The 25,387-nt window shown below is 48.7% G+C and overlaps 1 protein-coding gene across 1 annotated transcript in view; it reads left to right on the top strand.

Annotated features, from left to right (window-relative positions):
* Positions 1–4,555: 4,555 nt before the first annotated feature.
* The window catches only part of ANAPC5 (anaphase promoting complex subunit 5), a 60,490-nt gene continuing 39,658 nt past the window's right edge, over positions 4,556–25,387 (top strand). Inside the window, exons 1-5 of the mRNA XM_073626623.1 lie at positions 4,556–4,869; positions 18,259–18,338; positions 18,502–18,611; positions 20,741–20,966; positions 24,583–24,649. Coding sequence (XP_073482724.1) covers positions 4,669–4,869; positions 18,259–18,338; positions 18,502–18,611; positions 20,741–20,966; positions 24,583–24,649 — 684 coding nt within the window. The 5' untranslated portion in view covers positions 4,556–4,668. The remainder of the gene's footprint in view (positions 4,870–18,258; positions 18,339–18,501; positions 18,612–20,740; positions 20,967–24,582; positions 24,650–25,387) is intronic.

The following is a 25,387-nucleotide window of genomic DNA, read 5'->3' as shown; positions in this document are numbered from 1 at the left end:
GCCTGCTTTTCAGCTGACAGATGGAGGTTGGAACCTGATAGGAAAGTTGAGGCACTAGTTCCCCATCAGATTTGCCTCTTCTTGTGATTACCAGCAGGCAGATTCTATAGCCAATAGCATGCTCTCTATTGGCTAGGGATCTGCCTGCTGTTAATCCTAAGAGGAGCGGAGATGATCAGGAACTAGTGCCTCAGCTTCCTCATATGCTCAAGTGGGCTGAGATTCGAAGAATTTGGAGGCCAAGTCGACACCTCTAACTTGTTGTTGTGTTCCTCAAACCATTCTTTAATTTATCAGACCAGGCCATCTTCAACTGATAGGAAAGTTGAGGCACTAGTTCCCCATCAGATTTGCCTCTTCTTGTGATTACCAGCAGGCAGATTCTATAGCCAATAGCATGCTCTCTATTGGCTAGGGATCTGCCTGCTGTTAATCCTAAGAGGAGCGGAGATGATCAGGAACTAGTGCCTCAGCTTCCTCATATGGCTCCACCTACCCAATTTCAAAACTCTTCAGGAGCTGCACTGTCTATGTGACAGCTGCAGCAAGAGGTTGAGTGTCCATATAGAGAGTTAGGTCTCATTGCACTCCCTAGATTCATTTGTCTGTTTATACATGAATGCTTGTCATGTTTGCGCATTAATCTGTCCCTTGTGCTGACATTTGTTATGCGGAGGCACCTTGGAATTCTAAAGATTGCCTAAGACACTCTTTATGAATTCCCTGTATACACAAATCAGGCATAACATTCTCACCACCCACTATAACCCATCAAGGCATGAACTCTACTAGCCCTCTGAAGGTATACTGTGATATCTGGCACCAAGCCGTCAGTAATGCTCCGTACACACGGTCGGATTTTCCGATGGAAAATGTCCTGTCGGAGCGTGTTGTCGGAAATTCCGACCGTGTGTGGGCTCCATCGGACATTTTCCATCGGATTTTCCGACACACAAAGTTGGAGAGCAGGAGATAAAATTTTCCGACAACAAAATCCGTTGTCGGAAATTCCGATCGTGTGTACACAAATCCGACGGACAAAGTGCCACGCATGCTCAGAATAAATAAAAAGATGAAAGCTATAGGCCACTGCCCCGTTTATAGTCCCGACGTACGTGTTTTACGTCACCGCGTTCAGAACGATCGGATTTTCCGACAACTTTGTGTGACCGTGTGTATGCAAGACAAGTTTGAGCCAACATCCGTCGGAAAAAATCCTAGGATTTTGTTGTCGGAATGTCCGAACAAAGTCCGACCGTGTGTTCGGGGCATTAGTCCTGTAAGTTGTGAGGGATCTGTTTTTCCAGCACATACCACAGATGCTCAAGTGGGCAGAGATTCGAAGAATTTGGAGGCCAAGTCAACACCTCTAACTTGTTGTTGTGTTCCTCAAACCATTCTTTAATTTATCAGACCAGGCCATCTTCTTCCATTGCTCCTGTGGTCTGGTTCTGATGCTCACATGCTCATTTTAGGCACTTTTGACTGTGGACATGGGTCAGCATGAGCATCCCTACTGGTCTGCAGTTATGCAGCCCCATACACAACAAACTGCGATGCACTGTGTGTTCTGATACCTTTCTACTGGGACCAGCAATTTGATCAACAGTAACTCTTCTATAGGATTGGATTACACGGACCAACCTTTGCGCCCCATGTGTATCATTGAGCTTTAACCCTGTCTCAGGTTTTCTTTCCTTCAACCATTTTTGGTTGGTCCTGAGCGTTGCAGACTGGGAACATCCTACAAGAACTGTAGTTTTGGAGATGTTCTGCCCCAGTTGTCTAGCTGTTACAATTTGGCCCCTGTTAAAGTCGCTCAGATCTTTGTTTCCCCTTTTTTTTCTGCTTCCAAGACATCAATTTCAGGTACAACATGTTCACTTTAACATTAATGCTATGGCTGATCAGTGTATGTCAGTGGCGGTTGGTGCTCCATTATTTGGGGGGGCGACAAGCAAACCACACGCCACCCCCCTGTTTGGTCGCTCCATCAGTCAAACCCCCACCCCCTTGACGATCACCTGTCCATCTGCCCACCTGCCCCACACTTACCCCATCTAGGTTGCGGCCAGCTTCGGCAGCCTCCCCTGCAGCCAATGCGGTCGCTTCACCTCTCAGCCAATTGGGTCTTAAGTCCCGCTTCCTGATTAGCCGGGAGGGTAATAAAAGGAAGATAAAAGCGAATATTAATTTGCTATTGTCACACAACTGGGTGGGCTCAGTACTCTGCGCCCCAAGCCCACCCTTTTTTTAAGCCAATTAGAGCCTCAGGCTCTAATCATGTGCTTCAATGAAAAAAAAAAAACATTGAAATCCATGCGTCCGGCACCCTGCATGTAGATTAGGGGAGCGTCCGCCACTGGTGTATGTTCTCCTCTGCATTGCACAGTACACCTCGGGGGAGATTTACTAAAACTGGAGAGTGCAAAATCTGATGCAGCTCTGCATGGTAGCCAATCAGTTTCTAACTTCAGCTTGTTCAATTAAAGGGGTTGTAAACCCTCGAGTTTTTTCACCTTAATGCATCCTATGCATTAAGGTGAAAACCCTTCTGTCATGCAGCAGCCCCCCAGACCCCCGCGTTTTACTTACCTGAACCCGATCTTTCTCGCCCCGGGGACGAGCACACCAGCTCTAGCTAGTGTGTCTTGTCCTGATTGGATAGATTGATAGCACCACGCTATCTGTCAATCAAATCCATTGCCAATGTCTGTGTCAATAGACGCAGCAGCAGGACACGGGAGTGCGCCCACATGTGTGTCCCGAAGAAGAGCGCTTTTCTGACGGGGCACTTGAGAAGAGGAGGAGCCATGAGCACCGCTGAGGGACCCCAGAAGAGGAGGATCGGGGCCACTCTGTGCAAAACTAACTGCACAGAGGAAGTTTGACATGTTTGTTATTAAAAAAAAAAAAAAAAAAAAGAGGGTTTAGTAAACCTTTAACGCGTAAATTAAATTAAATTATAGAGTAAACATTCCCCTCTGGGTGATCTATGTACATTGCAAGGATTTTAACAAACTTTGTTGCAGAGTCCTACCTTTTGTTATTTTGAAGAAATCCCTGTATGTGTTTGTCTGTGTCCATACAGAAAGTGAATCTAACGGGAGTGGTTTTTATAATTATCAAATTGCTGCAGCACCTGCAGGGCTCTAATGAGGAAAAGTGCAGGGTCTTCATCCCTTTAGATGTGATTTCCTATTGGGAGTATCTCACCAAAAAGGCCATTTTTGTTGCAGGGGATGCCTGAAATCTGACTTGTATCTTAATGCAGACTTCTGGGAAAATCAGTGAGCCAATCACACTATCAGGAAATTATGTTTCTGGGGGGCATTCTGTACACAGCACCTCCAGGTAGCCACATTGCATTGCATTTACATAAAATTATAGAGCTGCAGATTAAAAAGGATAGGTCATTTTTAACATTTAAAGCGGAGTTCCACCCAAAAGTGGAACTTCTGCTTATCTGATTCCTCCCCCGCTCCGGTGCCACATTTGTCACCTTTTGGGGGGGGAGCGGATACCTGTTTTTTACAGGTACCCTGTCCCCGCAGCTCCATCCCCCCTCCCCTTCAGTCAGACCAGTGAGAAGGCAGCGCAGTAGGGACCCAGTCATGAACACTGCCGGGTTCTCTTACCTGCAATAGCGTCAGGATCACCTGACCAGCTGATGTAGCTGTGGTGCTGACATCGCTGGACTCCTGGACAGGTAAGTGTCTTAATGTTAAAAGTCAGCAGCTACAGTATGTGTAGCTGCTGACTTTTAATACTTAAATGTAGGGTGGCACAGTGGTGTAGTGGATAACACTTTCACCTAGCAGTAAGAAGGGTTATTGGTTCGAATCCCAACCATGACACTACCTGCCTGGAGTTTGCATGTTCTCCCTGTGCCTGCGTGGGTTTCCTCCGGGTACTCCGGTTTTCTCCCACACTCCAAAGACATGCTGGTAGGTTAATTGGCTTCTGTTTAAACTGTCCCTAGTATGTATGAATGTGAGTTAGGGACCTTAGATTGTAAGCTCCTTGAGGGTAGGGACTGATGTGACTGTACAATGTATATGTAAAGAGCTGTTTAAATTGACAGCGCTATATAAGTAACTAAAATAAATAAAATGGGAAGGCGGAACTCTGCTTTAATCACAATATGACTTCTGTTGCAATTTATATAAACTATATATATTTTTTTTATATTTGCTGTTTTTCCCCACATAAGTGGAGTTATCCTTAAAGCTTTGACCAAAAAACCCCTTGAAGTGGATTGGTTTCTATGCACAGCTGCACCAGATTTTGCACTCTCCAGTTTTAGTAACTGAACCCCACCATGTTTTCTTCTGCACCCTATATTGCATTCACTATCCTCCCCTGCACCAGATACACATTACTGCAACTGCTATAAGTCTTATTTCACTTTATGTCCTCCCCCACACCCTAGCACACTACATTGCAATACGCTTCCGGTTCTAGAACACGCCCTCATAAACTTGCCCCACCCCTCCATGTAACCTTTCATGTGATAGGACACCTGAAGTCCAGACACTTTTCTGGAACGATGCAGTTCCGGCTTCCGCCGTGTTCCTATTGGTCGGTGGGATGACGCGGGATGTTGTAAAGGCATAGGGCTGTGTAGGATAAAGAGGCGGCGGGGCCGTGTGTGTCTCTGTGGAAAACATGGCCAGTGTACATGAGAGCCTTTACTTCAACCCCATGATGACCAATGGAGTGGTGCATGCCAATGTGTTTGGTATTAAGGACTGGGTGACGCCGTACAAGATCTCTGTGCTGGTACTGCTGAGTGAGATGACCAAGAACATGGAGATCAGTGCGCTGGAGAAGAGGAGGCTCAATAAGCACATCTTGCCCCTTCTCCAGGTGAGCACACATCATCGGACATCTTCATTCCAACCTATATACTAGAAAGAACTGCTTTCAGACATATCCTATACATAGAGGGAGGACCATGCAGCCAACATAGGCCGTGGCCTGGAATGACATCCACAGATAATGTTATAGATCTTCTCATCAGAAGGTCGGTGGTCAATGGGTGTAAAAAACAAAACAAAGCAAAAAACTTTGGGTCTGTGGTGGGGGGGAGAGAATAATGCCTATCATGAAACGGGATAATAACCCATCATTGTAGTGACAGAGGAAAATTGGACCTTAATGCTGTAGCAATTGTTAGTGGAAGCAATAGTGCCCAGTCATTGGTGTCTGTGGGAGTAATTGTTCCCCAGTGTTTATCTCAGAGGGAGAAAAAGTGGTGTGTTAGTGGAAGGAATAAGTGCCCCCCCCCCCCTGTCACGTCAGTGGAAGGAATACGTGCCCCCCCCCCCCCTGTCACGTCAGTGGAAGGAATACGTGCCCCCCCCCCCCCCCCGTCACGTCAGTGGAAGGAATACGTGCCCCCCCCCCCTGTCACGTCAGTGGAAGGAATACGTGCCCCCCGTCACATCAGTGGAAGGAATAAGTGCCCCCCCCGTCACATCAGTGGAAGGAATAAGTGCCCCCCCTCCCTGTCACATCAGTGGAAGGAATAAGTGCCCCCCCCCCCGTCACATCAGTGGAAGGAATAAGTGCCCCCCCTCCCTGTCACATCAGTGGAAGGTATAAGTGCCCCCCCTGTCACATCAGTGGAAGGAATAAGTGCCCCTCCTCCCTGTCACATCAGTGGAAGGTATAAGTGCCCCCCCTCCCTGTCACATCAGTGGAAGGAATAAGTGCCCCCCCCCCCCGTCACATCAGTGGAAGGAATAAGTGCCCCCCCCCCGTCACATCAGTGGAAGGAATAAGTGCCCCCCCTCCCTGTCACATCAGTGGAAGGAATAAGTGCCCCTCCTCCCTGTCACATCAGTGGAAGGTATAAGTGCCCCCCCTCCCTGTCACATCAGTGGAAGGAATAAGTGCCCCCCCTCCCTGTCACATCAGTGGAAGGAATAAGTGCCCCCCCTCCCTGTCACATCAGTGGAAGGAATAAGTGCCCCCCCCCTCCCTGTCACATCAGTGGAAGGAATAAGTGCCCCCCCCTCCCTGTCACATCAGTGGAAGGAATAAGTGCCCCCCCTCCCTGTCACATCAGTGGAAGGAATAAGTGCCCCCCCTCCCTGTCACATCAGTGGAAGGAATAAGTGCCCCCCCTCCCTGTCACATCAGTGGAAGGAATAAGTGCCCCCCCCCCCTCCCTGTCACATCAGTGGAAATAATAAGTGCCCCCCCTCCCTGTCACATCAGTGGAAGGAATAAGTGCCCCCCCTCCCTGTCACATCAGTGGAAGGAATAAGTGCCCCCCCTCCCTGTCACGTCAGTGGAAGGAATAAGTGCCCCCCCCTCCCTGTCACGTCAGTGGAAGGAATAAGTGCCCCCCCTCTCCCTGTCACGTCAGTGGAAGGAATAAGTGCCCCCCCCCCTCCCTGTCACGTCAGTGGAAGGAATAAGTGCCCCCCCCCCCCTGTCACGTCAGTGGAAGGAATAAGTGCCCCCCCCCCGTCACGTCAGTGGAAGGAATAAGTGCCCCCCCCTCCCTGTCACGTCAGTGGAAGGAATAAGTGCCCCCCCCTCCCTGTCACGTCAGTGGAAGGAATAAGTGCCCCCCCTCCCTGTCACATCAGTGGAAGGAATAAGTGCCCCCCCCTCCCTGTCACATCAGTGGAAGGAATAAGTGCCCCCCCCTCCCTGTCACATCAGTGGAAGGAATAAGTGCCCCCCCTCCCTGTCACATCAGTGGAAGGAATAAGTGCCCCCCCTCCCTGTCACATCAGTGGAAGGAATAAGTGCCCCCCCCTCCCTGTCACATCAGTGGAAGGAATAAGTGCCCCCCCCTCCCTGTCACATCAGTGGAAGGAATAAGTGCCCCCCCCCCTCCCTGTCACATCAGTGGAAGGAATAAGTGCCCCCCCCCCCTCCCTGTCACATCAGTGGAAGGAATAAGTGCCCCCCCCTCCCTGTCACATCAGTGGAAGGAATAAGTGCCCCCCCCTCCCTTTCACGTCAGTGGAAGGAATAAGTGTCCCCCCTCCCTATCACGTCAGTGGAAGGAATAAGTGTCCCCCCTCCCTGTCACGTCAGTGGAAGGAATAAGTGTCCCCCCTCCCTGTCACGTCAGTGGAAGGAATAAGTGTCCCCCCTCCCTGTCACGTCAGTGGAAGGAATAAGTGCCCCCCCTCCCTGTTGCCAGTGGGAGGAATAAGTGCCCCCCCTCCCTGTTGCCAGTGGGAGGAATAAGTGCCCCCCCTCCCTGTTGCCAGTGGGAGGAATAAGTGCCCCCCCTCCCTGTTGCCAGTGGGAGGAATAAGTGCCCCCCCTCCCTGTTGCCAGTGGGAGGAATAAGTGCCCCCCCTCCCTGTTGCCAGTGGGAGGAATAAGTGCCCCCCCTCCCTGTTGCCAGTGGGAGGAATAAGTGCCCCCCCTCCCTGTTGCCAGTGGGAGGAATAAGTGCCCCCCCTCCCTGTTGCCAGTGGGAGGAATAAGTGCCCCCCCTCCCTGTTGCCAGTGGGAGGAATAAGTGCCCCCCCTCCCTGTTGCTGGTGCCAGTGGGAGGAATAAGTGCCCCCTGTTGCTGGTGCCAGTGGGAGGAATAAGTGCCCCCTGTTGCTGGTGCCAGTGGGAGGAATAAGTGCCCCCTGTTGCTGGTGCCAGTGGGAGGAATAAGTGCCCCCTGTTGCTGGTGCCAGTGGGAGGAATAAGTGCCCCCTGTTGCTGGTGCCAGTGGGAGGAATAAGTGCCCCCTGTTGCTGGTGCCAGTGGGAGGAATAAGTGCCCCCTGTTGCTGGTGCCAGTGGGAGGAATAAGTGCCCCCCCCTCCCTGTCGCTGGTGCCAGTGGGAGGAATAAGTGCCCCCCCTCCCTGTCGCTGGTGCCAGTGGGAGGAATAAGTGCCCCCCCCTCCCTGTCGCTGGTGCCAGTGGGAGGAATAAGTGCCCCCCCCTCCCTGTCGCTGGTGCCAGTGGGAGGAATAAGTGCCCCCCCCTCCCTGTCGCTGGTGCCAGTGGGAGGAATAAGTGCCCCCCCCCTCCCTGTCGCTGGTGCCAGTGGGAGGAATAAGTGCCCCCCCCTCCCTGTCGCTGGTGCCAGTGGGAGGAATAAGTGCCCCCCCTCCCTGTCGCTGGTGCCAGTGGGAGGAATAAGTGCCCCCCCCTCCCTGTCGCTGGTGCCAGTGGGAGGAATAAGTGCCCCCTGTTGCTGGTGCCAGTGGGAGGAATAAGTGCCCCCCCTCCCTGTCGCTGGTGCCAGTGGGAGGAATAAGTGCCCCCCCTCCCTGTCGCTGGTGCCAGTGGGAGGAATAAGTGCCCCCCCCTCCCTGTCGCTGGTGCCTGTAGGAGGAATAAGTGCCCCCCCTCCCTGTCGCTGGTGCCAGTGGGAGGAATAAGTGCCCCCTGTTGCTGGTGCCAGTGGGAGGAATAAGTGCCCCCTGTTGCTGGTGCCAGTGGGAGGAATAAGTGCCCCCTGTTGCTGGTGCCAGTGGGAGGAATAAGTGCCCCCTGTTGCTGGTGCCAGTGGGAGGAATAAGTGCCCCCTGTTGCTGGTGCCAGTGGGAGGAATAAGTGCCCCCTGTTGCTGGTGCCAGTGGGAGGAATAAGTGCCCCCTGTTGCTGGTGCCAGTGGGAGGAATAAGTGCCCCCTGTTGCTGGTGCCAGTGGGAGGAATAAGTGCCCCCTGTTGCTGGTGCCAGTGGGAGGAATAAGTGCCCCCTGTTGCTGGTGCCAGTGGGAGGAATAAGTGCCCCCTGTTGCTGGTGCCAGTGGGAGGAATAAGTGCCCCCTGTTGCTGGTGCCAGTGGGAGGAATAAGTGCCCCCTGTTGCTGGTGCCAGTGGGAGGAATAAGTGCCCCCTGTTGCTGGTGCCAGTGGGAGGAATAAGTGCCCCCTGTTGCTGGTGCCAGTGGGAGGAATAAGTGCCCCCTGTTGCTGGTGCCAGTGGGAGGAATAAGTGCCCCCTGTCGCTGGTGCCAGTGGGAGGAATAAGTGCCCCCCCTCCCTGTCGCTGGTGCCAGTGGGAGGAATAAGTGCCCCCCCCCTCCCTGTCGCTGGTGCCAGTGGGAGGAATAAGTGCCCCCCCCTCCCTGTCGCTGGTGCCAGTGGGAGGAATAAGTGCCCCCCCCTCCCTGTCGCTGGTGCCAGTGGGAGGAATAAGTGCCCCCCCCTCCCTGTCGCTGGTGCCAGTGGGAGGAATAAGTGCCCCCCCCTCCCTGTCGCTGGTGCCAGTGGGAGGAATAAGTGCCCCCCCTCCCTGTCGCTGGTGCCAGTGGGAGGAATAAGTGCCCCCCCTCCCTGTCGCTGGTGCCAGTGGGAGGAATAAGTGCCCCCTGTTGCTGGTGCCAGTGGGAGGAATAAGTGCCCCCCCTCCCTGTCGCTGGTGCCAGTGGGAGGAATAAGTGCCCCCCCTCCCTGTCGCTGGTGCCAGTGGGAGGAATAAGTGCCCCCCCCTCCCTGTCGCTGGTGCCTGTAGGAGGAATAAGTGCCCCCCCTCCCTGTCGCTGGTGCCAGTGGGAGGAATAAGTGCCCCCCCCTCCCTGTCGCTGGTGCCAGTGGGAGGAATAAGTGCCCCCCCCTCCCTGTCGCTGGTGCCAGTGGGAGGAATAAGTGCCCCCCCCTCCCTGTCGCTGGTGCCAGTGGGAGGAATAAGTGCCCCCCCCTCCCTGTCGCTGGTGCCAGTGGGAGGAATAAGTGCCCCCCCCTCCCTGTCGCTGGTGCCAGTGGGAGGAATAAGTGCCCCCCCCTCCCTGTCGCTGGTGCCAGTGGGAGGAATAAGTGCCCCCCCCTCCCTGTCGCTGGTGCCAGTGGGAGGAATAAGTGCCCCACCACCAATGCGCCCCCCCCCCGCCGTGGTGCTGGTGCCAGTGTGAGTAATATGTGCCGCCCTGGTGCCAGTGGGAGGAATATGTGCCCCCCCTGTCGCTGGTGCCAGTGGGAGGAATAAGTGCCCCCCCTCCCTGTCGGTGCCAGTGGGAGGAATAAGTGCCCCCCCCCTCCCTGTCGCTGGTGCCAGTGGGAGGAATAAGTGCCCCCTGTTGCTGGTGCCAGTGGGAGGAATAAGTGCCCCCCCTCCCTGTCGCTGGTGCCAGTGGGAGGAATAAATGCCCCCCCTCCCTGTCGCTGGTGCCAGTGGGAGGAATAAGTGCCCCCCCCTCCCTGTCGCTGATGCCAGTGGGAGGAATAAGTGCCCCCCCTCCCTGTCGCTGGTGCCAGTGGGAGGAATATGTGCCCCCCCTGTCGCTGGTGCCAGTGGGAGGAATAAGTGCCCCCCCTCCCTGTCGGTGCCAGTGGGAGGAATAAGTGCCCCCCCCTCCCTGTCGCTGGTGCCAGTGGGAGGAATAAGTGCCCCCTGTTGCTGGTGCCAGTGGGAGGAATAAGTGCCCCCCCTCCCTGTCGCTGGTGCCAGTGGGAGGAATAAGTGCCCCCCCTCCCTGTCGCTGGTGCCAGTGGGAGGAATAAGTGCCCCCCCCTCCCTGTCGCTGGTGCCAGTGGGAGGAATAAGTGCCCCCCCTCCCTGTCGCTGGTGCCAGTGGGAGGAATAAGTGCCCCCCCCTCCCTGTCGCTGGTGCCAGTGGGAGGAATAAGTGCCCCCCCCTCCCTGTCGCTGGTGCCAGTGGGAGGAATAAGTGCCCCCCCTCCCTGTCGCTGGTGCCAGTGGGAGGAATAAGTGCCCCCCCTCCCTGTCGCTGGTGCCAGTGGGAGGAATAAGTGCCCCCCCCCGGTCACTGGTGCCAGTGGGAGAAATAAGTGCCCCACCACCAACGCGCCCCCCCCCGCCGTGGTGCTGGTGCCAGTGTGAGTAATATGTGCCGCCCTGGTGCCAGTGGGAGGAATATGTGCCCCCCCCGTCACTGGTGCCAGTGGGAGGAATATGTGCCCCCAGTCGCTGGTGCCAGTGGGAGGTATAAGTGCCCCTCTCCAATCGCTGGTGCCAGTGGGAGGAATATGTGCCCCTTGTTGCGTAAGTGGAAGAAATGGCGGCATTTTGTTGGTGTCTGTGCTAGGAATAGTGCCCCATCATTGGTTTCAGTGGGAAAAAAATGTTCCTTGATGTTTGTTTCAGAAGGATGAATAGTTGTGTCAGTGGTAGGAATAGTGTTCAATCATCGCTATCAACTAGAGTAATAATGCCCCATTAATAGTGTCAGTGGGAGGAGTTGTGCCCCTTCATTGGAGGAAATTGCTCCTAGTGTTTTTTTTTTTTTTTTTTCAGAGGGAGAAATAGTGCCCCATCAATGGTGTTAAAGGAATACTGCCGCAAGGACTTCATGCTTTCTGCAGCCCACATTTGCGGATCGCTTTTCTAGACTGCCACCATGTCTGCCAGTGCAGTCTGATTGGCTCCTTGATGCATTTGTACTTCATATATGTAGCGGACTCCCAGAGGCCTAGTGGGGACTCCCAGAGGCCTAGTGGTGACCCCCAAAGTCAGGGAGAGCTGACATTCCTCCTCAGGGTGCAGGTTACTAGGCGTGGTGGGTGTAGTGCAAGATGGAAAGATGCGTGCCAGTCACTGTTAAAAATGAACAAAGTTTTATTTTCTTAACAGGAACAGGGGGAGAGAGGGGTAGGACACTCTTAGGCAAATGTCCTGTTCCCTACCCCTGCTGATTGGCTGGCTGAGAAAAGCATATTCGCTCATTACCTGAATTCACTGTACTCTTATCATTCTAATGCTAAAGGCAACAGTGCCACCCATTGACAGAAGAGAAAATCGCAGTTCAACTCAAGCTTAGGAGAAAACCATTTGATCAAACTACAAATTAGCCAGGCTTGTTACCACCTAGCAAAACTAAATTTACTAGCAACACTGTACAGGACAAGACTTCCAATGCAATATTCCCAACGCATGCATTTCTGTAGAGATGGGTGCTGAAGTGACCACTGGCTGGAACCGTGTATAGTCAAAGAAGGTAATGTCACCAGCACACCAGGATCCCCAAAAATGGGTCAGAAACTTTAATTGCAGCAGAAAGCGATGTTTCTTTAAGCGTCTTCCAGGATAGCCCATGAGACCTAGGGCTCCTCCTACCAGGACAGGAAACACGTTACCCCCACCAGATAAAAGGGCTGTCCTCCAGGCCCCATGTCAGTTATTAGTGTTTCCTCTGGACGGAGGGTAACATGTTCCTGCAACTTGGTCCCCTAGGTCTCATGAGCAGGGGCTCTAATGGCTGTTTGGGGTGTATCACTGACCTTTCGCCTCTGCCAGAAGTAGCATCTCTGCTGGGGAAGCTGATTGTACTACTGTTCCCTGTTCTCAGTGCTTGGAGAGGGCCAAGACCGAGGTGATGTCGGGCCCCATAGCTCGGGTTGCATAGTAGCGCGGTGGTATCCTTTCCCCGCTGACAGCGTGGCTTGTATGTGCAAGGGAAAGAGGAAGCTGCAGAGCTCGAGGGGGTGGAGCTACTGCGCTCCAAGCTGGCCCACAGGAAGTATCCAGCGAGGGTCACTTCCGGGGCATATGACGTCATCATCGGGCACCGGAGACGCTTTGTTCCCGGTCTCCATAAACGGTGCAAACGGGATGCTGGTTGCTGGTATTTGAATGGTGAAGAAGCAGCAGAGGCTGTGGTCTACCAGAGGGGCAGGATGGATCCTTCTGCAGTACCTGCACAGGTAGTGGATGCAGTCCCCAACACCAGCACCTCACGGATAAACCTGGAGTTTTTTTCACCCTCTTGCTATCCTTGTGAGTGTTTCCTCCTCCCTCCCTCCTCTTCCCTTAAGATTACATTATGGGTCATTTATTTTGTCTTGCAGACCAAGACTCAGGACAATGCCCAAGCGCAGCCACCAAAAAGGAAATGTGCAGAAACAAATTGAGCTCCGCATGGAGCAAAGCAGTTTGTCGCTCCTGTATAGAAGGCCTGGTAATGGATGACCCGGTAGCCTCCTGTCAGAAAATGCTGACTTCTGTTAGAGATGAGCTTGCGTCGTCTACCTTTAGCTCATTTAAAACTCTAATTGACCTGCTTCAGGCTCCCGCAGAGGGTCCATCTCCAATTAGGGCTTCAGTCGGTAGTGCACCGCAGCAGATTGCGGAGTGTGAAGACTCTGAGGCTGAAGCTAGTTCTACCCGTTCTTCCCTCCATGTGCTCCTTGCTGTGAAGGCCAGTTAAAGGTGGCGGAAGAATCAGGGCCAGATACAGGGCCCAAAGATAGAGAATACACAAAGGGCTCGAGGTTTAAGTTATCTTTAGAAGATGTTGATGACTTATTAAAGCCTATCTATACAACACTTGAGTTTGAAGAGGAGGAGGTACAATTGTCTAAACACGATCTTATGTACAAAGGTTTGCATAATAAAGCCTAGCGTTTTTCCAGTGCATAGTTCCCTTCTTGATACTATCAAACTGGAGTGGGAAAATACAGAGAGAAAACCTTTCTTTTCTGGTAACCTAAAAGGAGGTTTCCATTTGATGAGGACACAGCGCAGCCATGGAACAAGAATCCTAAGTTAGACGCACCTCTTTCAAAGGTTTCAAGAAACTCAGACCTAGCGTTTGATGATATGGGCACGCTTAGGAACCCGATGGACAAAAGAGGGGATATACTTCTCCACAGAGCCTGGGATTCAGCTGTTGGGAATCTTAAACCAGCTCTGCCTCCACATGTGTAGCCAGAAATTTGGAAGTATGGTTGACACAAATACAAACACGTTGGCAGGTACCTCTAGAGAGCAGATTCTGAAGTCTTTCCCTCTCTTTCGTGCAGTGGGGTTTTTAGCTGATTCTTCCGCAGAGTCAGTAAGAATGTCATCCAGGACTTCGGCCTTAGTGAATTCGGCCAGAAGAAGCCTATGGCTTAAAACCTGGTCAGGTGATGCAGCCTCAAAGTTGCGCCTATGTGGACTTTCCTTAACAGGTGATCATCTTTTTGGCCCAGGTCTACAGGAGGCCCTGGAACGCACGGCTGATAGAAAAAAAGGCCCTTCCAGAAAATAAGAAAAAAAGCAGAGTTTTTTTGTGGCCAAAGTAGGCAGCAAGGTCCTAGAGAAAAGGACAATAGGCCCAAAAAACATTGGACAGGGCACAAGGGCAGATGTAGAGGGGGTGTCTTGTTTAACCCTCCTCAACAACCCGCCAAGCCACAGTGACTCGTGTTTCCCAGTGGGAGGAAGATTGAGGGCCTTTCTCCCACAGTGGGCAGCAGTCACCTCAAGCCCATTCATCCTGGGCCTAGTGACCAATGGGTACAGGTTGGAATTCTCTTGCCAACCACCAGAGCGATTTTTGGTCACCTTCCCTCCCCAAGATCGGGGAAAAGCGAGGGCCCTGGGTCTCCAAATTGGAGGCTTGTTAGATCAAAAAGTCCTGATCCCTGTTCCCCCGGTCAGATCAGGGCAAGGGGTTTTATTCACATATATTTGTCATCAGAAATCCATCAGGAAAATATTGGCTTATCATGAACCTTCAGTCTCTAAACCGTTCAATCAGATACAAGCACTTTTGTATGGAGACGGTGTTCACAATCAAAAACCTGCTTTACCCAAGCTGCTTCATGACCTCTTTGGCAACAAAAAACTGGCCACTGCCCCCACCTATAACTGGTCTTCACAGCAAGGAGCACATGGAGGGCCATATACTGTACATGTAAGACAAAAACAATTCCATAGCTCAACTCGCCAACCAGTCTGCTGACCAACCAAATTAACCTGTCTAACCGTCTGTTAAAAGCAGGGGTTTAGTTAGCACACATTTGCAAATGCATGTGAAAGCTGCAAGGCCTCGTCGTGGCACCCTGTGCTGCTTGCAGTCCTAACACTACAAATTTATAAGAGTCTCCACAGTGGAAGCACATGCATGGAATGGATAGATGTGCGGCAGGTGAGCCTGGAGGCATCCCAGGCCTCCTTAAAGGCCACTTTGGATTTGAGGGATGCTTATCTGCACATCCCTATCTATCCAGACTTCCAAAGATTCTTGAGACTAGCAGTCAAGATGGGAACAGAGATTCGGCACTTTCAGTTTCAAGCCCTCCCCTTCGGTCTGTCCTCAGCCCCACGCATTTTTATAAAAGTGATGGGGGAGGCGCTGGCTCCACTAAGGTTAAAGGCGATAACTATTATCCCTTACCTGGATGACCTCCTAGCGGTGGCAGTCATGCCAGAAGTTATTAGTGGATCTCCAGACTGTACAAGACTTCCTTCGTTCCCTAGGCTGGTTAATAAACAAAGAGAAGTCTTCCTTTATCCTGGCCCAGAAAGTGACATATCTGGGGTACGACTTTTGCTCAGTAGACCAAAAAAGTTTTTCTCCCGCAGGAGAAGGTCTCAAAAATGATGCAAACAATGTCAGCCTTACAGACCAATCAATCGGTCTCGCTGAGAGATTTCAAGAGCAGTGGGTCTGATGACCTTGTGCTTTCCCGCAGTGCCATGGGCAAGATTTCATCAACGCCCATTGCAGCTGTTTCTACTAAGGAACTGGGACGGAGACGCAGGTTCCCTGGAATCAAGGGTCTTGTTACCTGCCAGGGTAAAAAGAAGCTTGTGGTGGTGGAGGACAAGCTTGCACCTAACAAGAGGTCTACCATGGTCCATTCCTATATCCCAGAGAATCACTACAGATGCGAGTTGCTGAGGTGGGCTTCCCATCACCAGGAACACAGTGGCACAGGGAGAATGGTCCTCGAAGGAAGCAAGAGCTTCATCGAATCAGAGAGAGCTTCTAGCGGTTCAGAGAGCCTTGCAGACATTTCAGACGGAAATCAGGGGTCACAATCTCCAGATACTATCAGACAATATTGCGACTGTTGCGTACCTCAACAAACAGGGAGGTACGAGGAGTCGGGTACTTCACTCTATTGCCCAGGAGATTTTATCATGGGCAGGAGGGAATCTAGCCTCAATTACAACAGTACACACAAAACTGTCTGGCAGATTATCTCAGCCGCTAGATCGAGACAATTGGACCCTTCATCCCGAAGTCTTTGCAGATCCCACCGACAGATGGGGATGTCCCGAAGCAGACCTGTTCACAAATCAGAACAATCGCAAGACAGAGAAGTTCTTTTCTCTGAACCCAGCAGATCGATTATTGGGGATCGATGCTCTGACAAATCCGTTACCATTCGGCCTCTGTTATGCCTTCCCGCCGATCAGACTTATTCTAGAAGTCCTCCCGGAAGTTTCTTCTAGAAGAAACTGATCCTCATCGCCCCTTTCTGGCCCAAGAGGTCATGGTTTTCCCTGCTACAGACTCTGGTCTCGGAGCCTCCACTGAGTCTTCAGAAGAGAGAAGACTTACTATCGCAGGGTCCAGTGTCACACCCTCAAGTGGTTTCCTTAAACTTGATGGCTTGGTATCTGAAGAAAAGATACTAAGCGCCCAGGGGTTCTCCAACAAAGTTGTCAAGACTGGTAAATTGCAGAAAACCAGTCACTAGAGACATATATTCCAAGGTTTGGAAACAATTTAACTCATGGTTATCTGAAAATCAAAGATTAACTCATGATGTTCCTTCAATTTTGGAATTTTTTTCAAGAGGGTGTCGACAAAGGTCTTTCAGTTAGTACCTTTTAAAGGTACAGGCGGCAGCTATCAGTATTTTTCTCCAGTTTTCTCTCCTGGAAAATCCCACTATAGCTATATTTTTCAAATCAATTTCTAGGGCCAGGCCAGTAGTGGTTAGAAGTTGTCCAACCTGGGACCTGTCTCTGGTGCTTCAAACTCTGGTAGAATTTCCTTTTTGAGCCCCTAGAGGATATTTCAGTTAAGTTACTTACATTGAAAACAACAATTTTTCTTGTAGCAATTACCTCAGCTCGTAGAGTAAGTGAGTTACAGGCCGTAACAGTTACAAGGAACCATTCCTCACAATTTTTGAGGATCGAGTTGTTTTGAGAACTGATCCAGGTTTTTTGCCTAAGGTGGCTAGTACATTCCACAAATCTCAGGACATTGTTCTGCCAACCTTTTGTAGTACGCCTCAGAGCGATCAAGAAAGAAAGTTTTAGTTTTTTTAGACGTGAGAAGGATTCTCCTCGGCGATCGTGAGGTCACCAAGACCTTTAGAAAAACTGATGCCTTGTTTGTCCTCTTTTCAGGAGCACACAAGGGAAATGGTGCATCTAAAACCACATTGGCTAGATGGATAAAGCAAGCTGTCTCTGAAACTTACAAAATTAGGCCTTTTGTTACTGCACACTTAACAAAAGCCTTGTCTGCGTCTTGGGCTGAGAGGGCTGGTGCCTCACCTGAACAAATTTGCAGAGCTGCCACATGGTCCAGTTATTCGACCTTCATTAAACAATATCGCCTCGATCTCCTATCTGCTCAGGGGCAGGCGTGTGGTCGTAAAGGTCCTTCAGGCAGTTGTCCCTCCCTAGACTGGTAAGTTCTGGCTCATGGGCTGTCCTGGAAGACGCTTAGAGAAAAGCTGAGTTAGACTTACCGGTAACTCCTTTTCTGAGAGTCTTCCAGGACAGCCGGATTCCCACCCGGTTTTGTCTGAATTTATGTGTATTATGCATATGTTTTGCAGGGATGTCCTACGGTTCTTGAGAAGACTGACATGGGGCCTGAAGGACTGCCCTTTTTATCTGGTGGGGGTAACGTGTTTACTGTCCTGGTAGGAGGAGCCCTAGGTCTTATGGGCTGTCCTGGAAGACTCTCAGAAAAGGCGTTACCGGTAAGTCTAACTCAGCTTTTCGGATGCCTGATGAAAGGGTCCTGTGTGACTCAGAAACATTGCTTTCTGCTGTAATTATGTGATCGCCGATTAAAGTTTTGGACCCATTTTTGGGGATCCAAGTGTGCTGGTGACATTAATTTCTCTGTTTAGGACAAGGGTGCCATATAGTGTTTACCTATCCTCGTTCTTTACACCTAGACCAGAACTGCTAGCAGAGAAGGGTGACCATTTGAAGTGCTCTAATCATCAGCCCAAGGTGTATGAAAAGTGCAGAACCTCCAAAATACTGTGCTCTTCAAGGCATAAGAGGTGTGCTGTGTTGGGCAGTTCTTTCATTTTAAATAGGATTTGAATACACGAAAATTTAGTTCCTGCTCTAGCTGTTGAAGTGCAGCCCACCACAACACAGATTATTTGCGGCTGTGCACTAGAAATGTTAATTTGGGTGCAATTAATGATGTAATGCATTGTAATGTGTGTTGTGGTGTAAACAAGCCCTCACACAGAGAGGGTAATATGTCTCTTAAAATTCCTTGCCACAGCCTATCAATCAAATTGAGATGCTTTTGAGATCATTCAGAGTTCCTTTCCATGTGCATTTGATCTGTAGTTTTTCCTTCTGTATTGTATTTGACCCCCATTTTTCTCTTTTGCAGGGTCCTGATATGTCGCTGTCCAAACTGCTGAAAATTATTGAAGACTGCTGTCCAAATATGGCAAGTTCAGTGCAAATCAGGTACACTATTACAAAGTAACAAATCTAGCAGTTGCTTTGTGGAGAAAAATTGTATAGAGCTTTAAAAGTTAGTCTTGACATGGACATTTTGTTGTGTTGAACAATATCTGACCGGTATTATACCATGGTCTCTTAAATGCCTCTGTTTGCATGTTCCCTACAGGATAAAGCTGATGGCTGAAGGAGAGTTAAAAGACATGGAACAGTTCTTTGATGAACTCTCTGATTCATTCTCAGGAACAGAGCCTGATGTGCACAAAACAAGTGTTGTTGGTAGGTCCAATAGAATTAAAGTGATTGCAAACAATACTAAATAGGGGGCACATGTTTTATAAGTAAGCTGGCACAATCATGGTCAGTTACCCCAAAAAGCATGCACCACAATGCGCCTGGACACCATCTGTACTGTTGTACTGCTGTACACCAGACTGTCATTTATAGTGCCCTTCTACCTTTGATACCAGGTAGTCAGCTTATCTTTAAAGTAGACCTCCAGAAAGGGTTTTTGTTTTTTAATGTGTTGGGTACCAAAAGTTGCCTGTAATGAGGTGCATTCAGGATTGCTACCTACCTACAGTTTCACTGATGCTATACCTCCAGCATTGTGACAGAAGAGCTGCAGCATTCCTACCCAGAAATCACTCACCACCCCTTCTCTCCTTGTCCATTTACAGAATGCTTTGGGAGATTTATTTAAAACTGGCGCAGCTGTGCAGAGTAATCAATCGGCTTCTAATTTCAGCTTGTTTAATTCAGCTTTGACAATAAGCCCCCGTTCACATCGGTGCGATTTGACATGTCAAATCGCAGCCTATTGCCGGCAATGGCACTGTCCCATTCGGTGCGACACTGCACCGATTTCCAGAAGTAGTTCCTGCACTACTTTTGGGGGCGATTTTTTTTAATAGACATCTGTGCATGAATCGGCACGATTTCAAACCTGCCTTCAGTGTGAGCTTACCCTTCAACCTAGAAGCTGATAGTAAATCTCCCTGTTTGTTTTTTGTGAATTATCTGCAGAACACAAAGGGAATGGACATGAGAGAGGAGGGATAGCTAGTGTGGCTTTTTGGGTACAAGAACTGCCATTTAAACAAAAAGTTTCCTGTGGACTTCAAAGGTGGAGCTTGTTTACTGGCTCTTTACAATTGAATAATGGTTGCTGGTTTAAACGATCTCCTGAACTATTCACTAAAGCTTAGAGCTACACTCAAAATCAAATATTATATTGCAACTTAAAATAGAGAAAAAAAAAAAAAAATTATAGATAGATAGAGATATATATATATATATATATATATATATATATATATATATATATATATATATATATATATAATAATTTTCTCTATCTCACTTTTTTTGTACTTCGTAATCCTGAAAATGGCACACTTCTTGTCCTTTCATGGCCACACTTACTTCTCTACTATATTTTTGGAGGCAGCCATGGTTATGACACAGGTTTGACTTCAAACATGTATGGCTTATTTCCATTACATGGTAAATTGATGAAAGATAAAGAATGTTTTTCCTGTTTTTGGGTCACAGGAAGTGATAAAGACACTGCATTTCTGGCAAGATCAACAAATATTTTTTTTCTTAAAGTAGAAAGCCAGGATGTACCTAACTAATCTTAGGTACACCTCCCCCCCCCCCACCTCCTAACAACTATATTAACTGAGCTGGGTAAGAAAAATGCGTATACATACCCGTTTTCAGGCCAGTCTGATCTGGTCATGTGATCTTCCGTGTCAGCCAGCGCAGCGGACTGGTTTTGCCTGGTTTGGTGACGTCATCCATAGGTTTACTATGGCCCATCCGTTGTTAGGACTCTTTCCTCTACCCTGAAGCTGACACAGGGAAATCTGATCACGTGTCCGGAGAAGCCTGAAAATAGGTATGCTAAGCTGTGTCAGAACATTCTGCATAAGTATTAGGGGGTGGGAGGGAGCATTTTCAAGATTATTTAGGTACATCCCAGAAGTCTACTTCAACCTGCTGAAAATGTTCCTACCCTGAAAATCAAAACTAAAAGGGAAGAGAGACAAGTGTGTTACAATGCTCCTCTATACCTGAAGTACCAGGTATATCTGTTTGCTTCTGATGGCAGATAAAGCAGTGGGAAACAAATAGAAAGTGTGGTTAGGCTGCTTCAGGTGCCCACATTAAAGTGAATGTTGCTTTCCCTTGCATGGGAAAAACATTGAATCACTGTACAGTTGCAGGCAAGGAAAGTGTTGGGGAGCAATAAGGTAGCTGATATACTAATCCAGATACTCCATGCAAGTTATTGTGTAATGAACACCCATTGAAGCCATGGCTGTTACTATTGTATATAAAACGTGCTTTATGTTAAGTTTCATCTTCAAAACCATTTTGATGTATATAATTCCTGTTTATAGGGCTGTTCCTTCGTCACATGATCTTGGCCTACAACAAACTTTCCTTCAGTCAGGTATACAAGCTGCATACCTCATTGCATCGTTACTACCACAATGATAAGGCCAAGACTTTACCAAAGCCAGAAAATGAGGAGGCGGAAATGGATCTCTGTAACAGTGATGAAGAGGGTGAAGAAGTAGATGAAGGTGGAAAGATGTCAAAAGAAGACCTTGATTTTGCTATTGGGTAATCTTTTAAAATATATGTATGTCACTTTTCTTTGTGGTGGGGGGGGTTATTGGGGAGGATATTTTAGATCGCATCACATTGTGTCTGCTCATGCCATGAGCAAATCAAGAAGAGCAAAGAGACCCAGCGATCAAAAAAAAATAATTGTCAGAAATGTCCGGCCGTAGCATCCAGAATCAAACACATCAATGTTATAATAGGCGCGTGCTTTCCTCAGTAATGGAAATTATCCTTGTGCGAGTGTATCCATACAGGGTCTAAAGTCCCATGGTAGAAGAATATAATTATTGAGGCAGTAAAGGTTCCATGGTACAATTCCAACAAAAATGCCTAATGAAAATTTAATTAAAATCTATTGACAGGATAAAATTTGAAAGCTAGAGCAGTCCTTTTGAATGCCCTAAAAACATTAGGAGGGAAGTGGTTCTTTGCAGAGTTGTGAATAAACCAACGCAGACTTGGAAGTGAGCGATCAAACCTTTTTATTCCTTTACAGGGTGGGCAATCGTACACTATTCTGCATTTGCACATCAGGCATAGATAATATTTCTAGTTTGCTTTTGGTCCTAGGCATAGTTATGCTTTTCTCTAATACACCTCTACTAAGGCTTAGGCTTTATTCAAGAAGTCCAGACAAAGACCAAAAAACAGTGGCTATATGTTCTTTTTGGATGCGTCCTTTGGCAGTAGATTCTATGATCCACATTGGATTTTGTCCTGCAGTAATCCTAAAAGGCAAAGCTAACCATTGCAGGTGGTGTGTTCTGTGTCAAATGTGGCTAACGCCTTAATTTTTTTCACAGCTTAACTAACATTGTACTGTTGCCTGCCTGTAGGGTTTTTGCATTCTAAAATGCTTAACAGATGTTTTGTGCATTGGTACAGATGTGATGGGACACTGACAGATGTCTGACTGACAGATTTGTCCACTCAGAACGACGGTTGGGAGCTTCGTCGTTCTGAGTGGACGTACTCATACATCCCTTGGAATGGGGGCCCGCTCACGGCTGTGCTATTCTGTGATCACAGCCAAGACGGGATCGCGATATGGGCGATTGGCCCTCCCGATCACGTGACGGCTGTGTCCAATCGCAGCCTTCACAGTGTAAACCGAGACACGTGTCTCTGTGACAGTTCTCCCCACTGAGCTCAGTGGGGGGGGGGGGGGGGGGGGGGCGGGTAATCTGCAGCCTCTGTGACAGCTCTATGTGTAAGGATGATTTTACACACAGACCTGTCACAGATCCCCACACACAGTACACCAAACACCACTGTCTTTGTCACTGTCCCCATCACATCTGTATTAGTGCACAAAATATCTGTCAGTGTCCCCATGAACATCTGTACAAAGTGCAAAACATATCTGCAATAGTGTTCCATTGTGACATCAACCTCTGTCAGTGACCCCCGGTGAACAATCAACATCTGTCATAGTGTACAAGTGCACAAAAAAATTTTTTAGTGTACCAATGTCCCACCAATAAACCTTTAAAGCGCCCCACTTTTTGATGGAGACATGAGGTGTAGCGAAGGGTAATGGTCCGGGTAGTATACAGTAGGTAGAAGAGCAAGAGGATAGCCACAGGATTAAGTGAAGCGAATATTTCTCAAGCAGAGCTCCTGAGTTGCGCTCCTCACACCATGCTGGTCCAGGCTACGCTCCGGCTGTCTGTTTTCATCCAATCTCCCTTATAGAGGAGAGCGGGGCTCTGACAGGTCAATCTCTGCACAGTGAGCGGAGAAGGACCTGTCATCACCCATATGAAAGGGCTCTTTAGGGTCTCAAGAAATTTGAGAGGCCGTCAGTACATCATGTGTGATCAATTTTCAGTGATTGGTACCATAGCTTGTAGACTATAACTTTCACACAGACCAAATAATATACACTGGTTTGGGTTATTTTTACAAAAGAAATGTAGCAGTATAAATTTTGGTAAAAATTTCTGAAGAAAAATTACTTTTGCAAAATTTTGTAACAAACTAAGAAAAACTTTTTTTTTTTTTTCTGTATTTCATTTGTAGCGCAAAAATAAACACCAGTGGTGAATAAATACCAAAGAAAGCTATATTTGTGCAAAAAAAAATAGATAATTTTGAGTTAGGTACAGTGTTGCATGACTGAGTAATTTCTCATTAAATGCCCGTAGCATGAGAAGTGGCAGTAAAAAAAATTGGCTGCGCTCACCTCGGGTCAAAACTGCCCATGCACAGCTCCAGAGATGGCTGAGACAATCTGGTCCTGTCTGCCCCTGCATCTGTGACAATTGCTCTACCCACCACTTGTTTCAGCCAATCTGCAGTCACGACTCTACTGTATCCCTTCCCCTTCCGCAGCTCGCCACATCTGAAATTAAGATGCTGGAAATGGGGATGTATTGTATCGGGGCAGGTGGCAGTCTGAGCTGTTCCCTGCGCTTTACTGAAGTAGGAGATGCCCGAGAGCCGAGATAACCGATTCCGTTTGCATCTGTGAGATATGCTCTCACGTCTCAGCCAATTGGCAGTCACAGCTTTACTATATCCCGCAGCTCGCCACATTTGAAATCAAGATGCGGACCAGCTGGAAGTTGGGATGTATTGTATCAGGGCGGGCGGGAGTCTGAACTGTTTCCTGGGCTTTACTGAAGTAAGTGAATAGGGCAAAAAGATTGAAGTGCCAGCAGATGTGGGTTGGGAAGGGGGAGCAGTGAGCAGTCTCTTTATTCTGTTTTCTTTTTCATCTGAGTCAAATATAAAAATGAATGTAAAGCTTTGGTGAAAGTTGGGTGGATTGGCTGAAAAACAAAATACACACATCAAAATTTTACTGGTTTAGCAGTGATGGGCCGAATTTCGACATACGGGCAGGCTGGTTGTGCAAAGGTTGATCTAGTCGACTTCTGTGCGAACAGCCTGTCCGTTTTTTCTTCTGAATGATCATTGCTACTGGCTATAGCCAGCAACACTGATCAGTGTGTTCTGATAATAAAATCAAAACCACCTCCTGCACTTGAGTGTGGTGCTTAAGAGCTCAATACACTGGCCACTTCCCCAGCTTCCAAATAAAGTGCTGACGTGCCTTGCTGCCCCTATTAGGCTTGTGGTTCTCCTATCTTGCAACACTTCAAAACAACAAACGGAGGACACACCGGCCTAGCGCATTGCTGTCAAACAGTTTTATTCAATAAATAAAACAAGTGATACGTTCATTTTGTGTGTGTGTGTGTGTGTGTGTGTGTGTGTGTGTGTGTGTGTGTGTGTGAATATATCTTAAATAACAGATGAGACTGCCTCCAGATTCACACATAGCATGGGAAGACCATTCAGCGTCCCATGCGGCTTGCGCGTTTTTAAGGGTTAACCCTTTTCTTCAGAGCATGCTCCTGTGAACTGATGCTCTTGCAGTGAAGTGCATGTGTTCAAAAGTCAGAAATTTGGCTAGTGTGTATCCTCTGTCTGTGGACATTAAGAGGGTAATACTAGGTGATGCTCTGGCAGGTTCCTGTGTGTGATGCCATACATCTCTCTGCTCTTTATCTGTGTCTATATAATATTTACATTAGCATTGTATTTAACAAAAAAGACGTAATTGACTTTATTCTTAATGGCAGAGAATTGTTTTTGTACACAACAGAGAAGAAGATCTGGCATGCAGTGGACCGTTGTCTCAAAAACAGGCAGAATATTTCCTTTCTCAGCAGGTATGGTGTAAAAGGAATGCCTGTCAAAATTAGTCTGTCTCCTTTTGTGAACCATTCTGAAAAATTTTTTTCAGTGGTCATGCAGCCTGTCCCCCCCCCCCCCCCCCCCTCTTCGGTGGTTACATTAATAGCACAACTTTTTTTGAGTATATCTCCTTAAACTTTAGGTTTCTTCATATCATCTGAACTCCAGGTATGGCTATTTTTGCATAGTTACATTGGTCTAGCTTGGACCAGTGTAACTATCCATGTGCCATACCCGGCCAATCCCTGCGGAAGCTGACAATCACTATAGTAGTCACCACTAGAGGTCGCTTGCTTGGCACAGAAAACACTTAGAATTTTCTCAAATTGTTGAACATTCTCTGAATGAGATGAGAAGTGAGGCAGTGACTTCATGATCTCCACTTATTCCAATCGGAGAATGCTTTGCATTCATTAAGGCAAACCAAAATGTTCTGTGACGGCATAGACTCACAATTCCAGCTGGAGTACACTGATCAAAGTTGGTTGCTCGCTTGGCACCTTGTCCATAGAGAACATCCTGCGTTCTTTTTGTAGTATACAATGTGTTCTGTTACTATAAGAATTGTGGATGAACCTCATGACCCCCCCCCCCACTCCAGTCACAGAATACCTTGCATCCTGTGAAAAGATGCAATACATTTTCTCAACAGGCGAAGTGATGAGTGTGAACTGCTATAACTGCTCTCCAGCTGAAACTGTGTGCCTCAGCGT

This window comes from Aquarana catesbeiana, linkage group LG01 (assembly GCF_042186555.1).
Source record: "Aquarana catesbeiana isolate 2022-GZ linkage group LG01, ASM4218655v1, whole genome shotgun sequence".
NCBI lineage: Eukaryota > Metazoa > Chordata > Amphibia > Anura > Ranidae > Aquarana > Aquarana catesbeiana.
The sequence above is the reverse complement of the archived record's forward strand: the minus strand, read 5'-3'. Positions and strand labels throughout refer to the sequence as shown.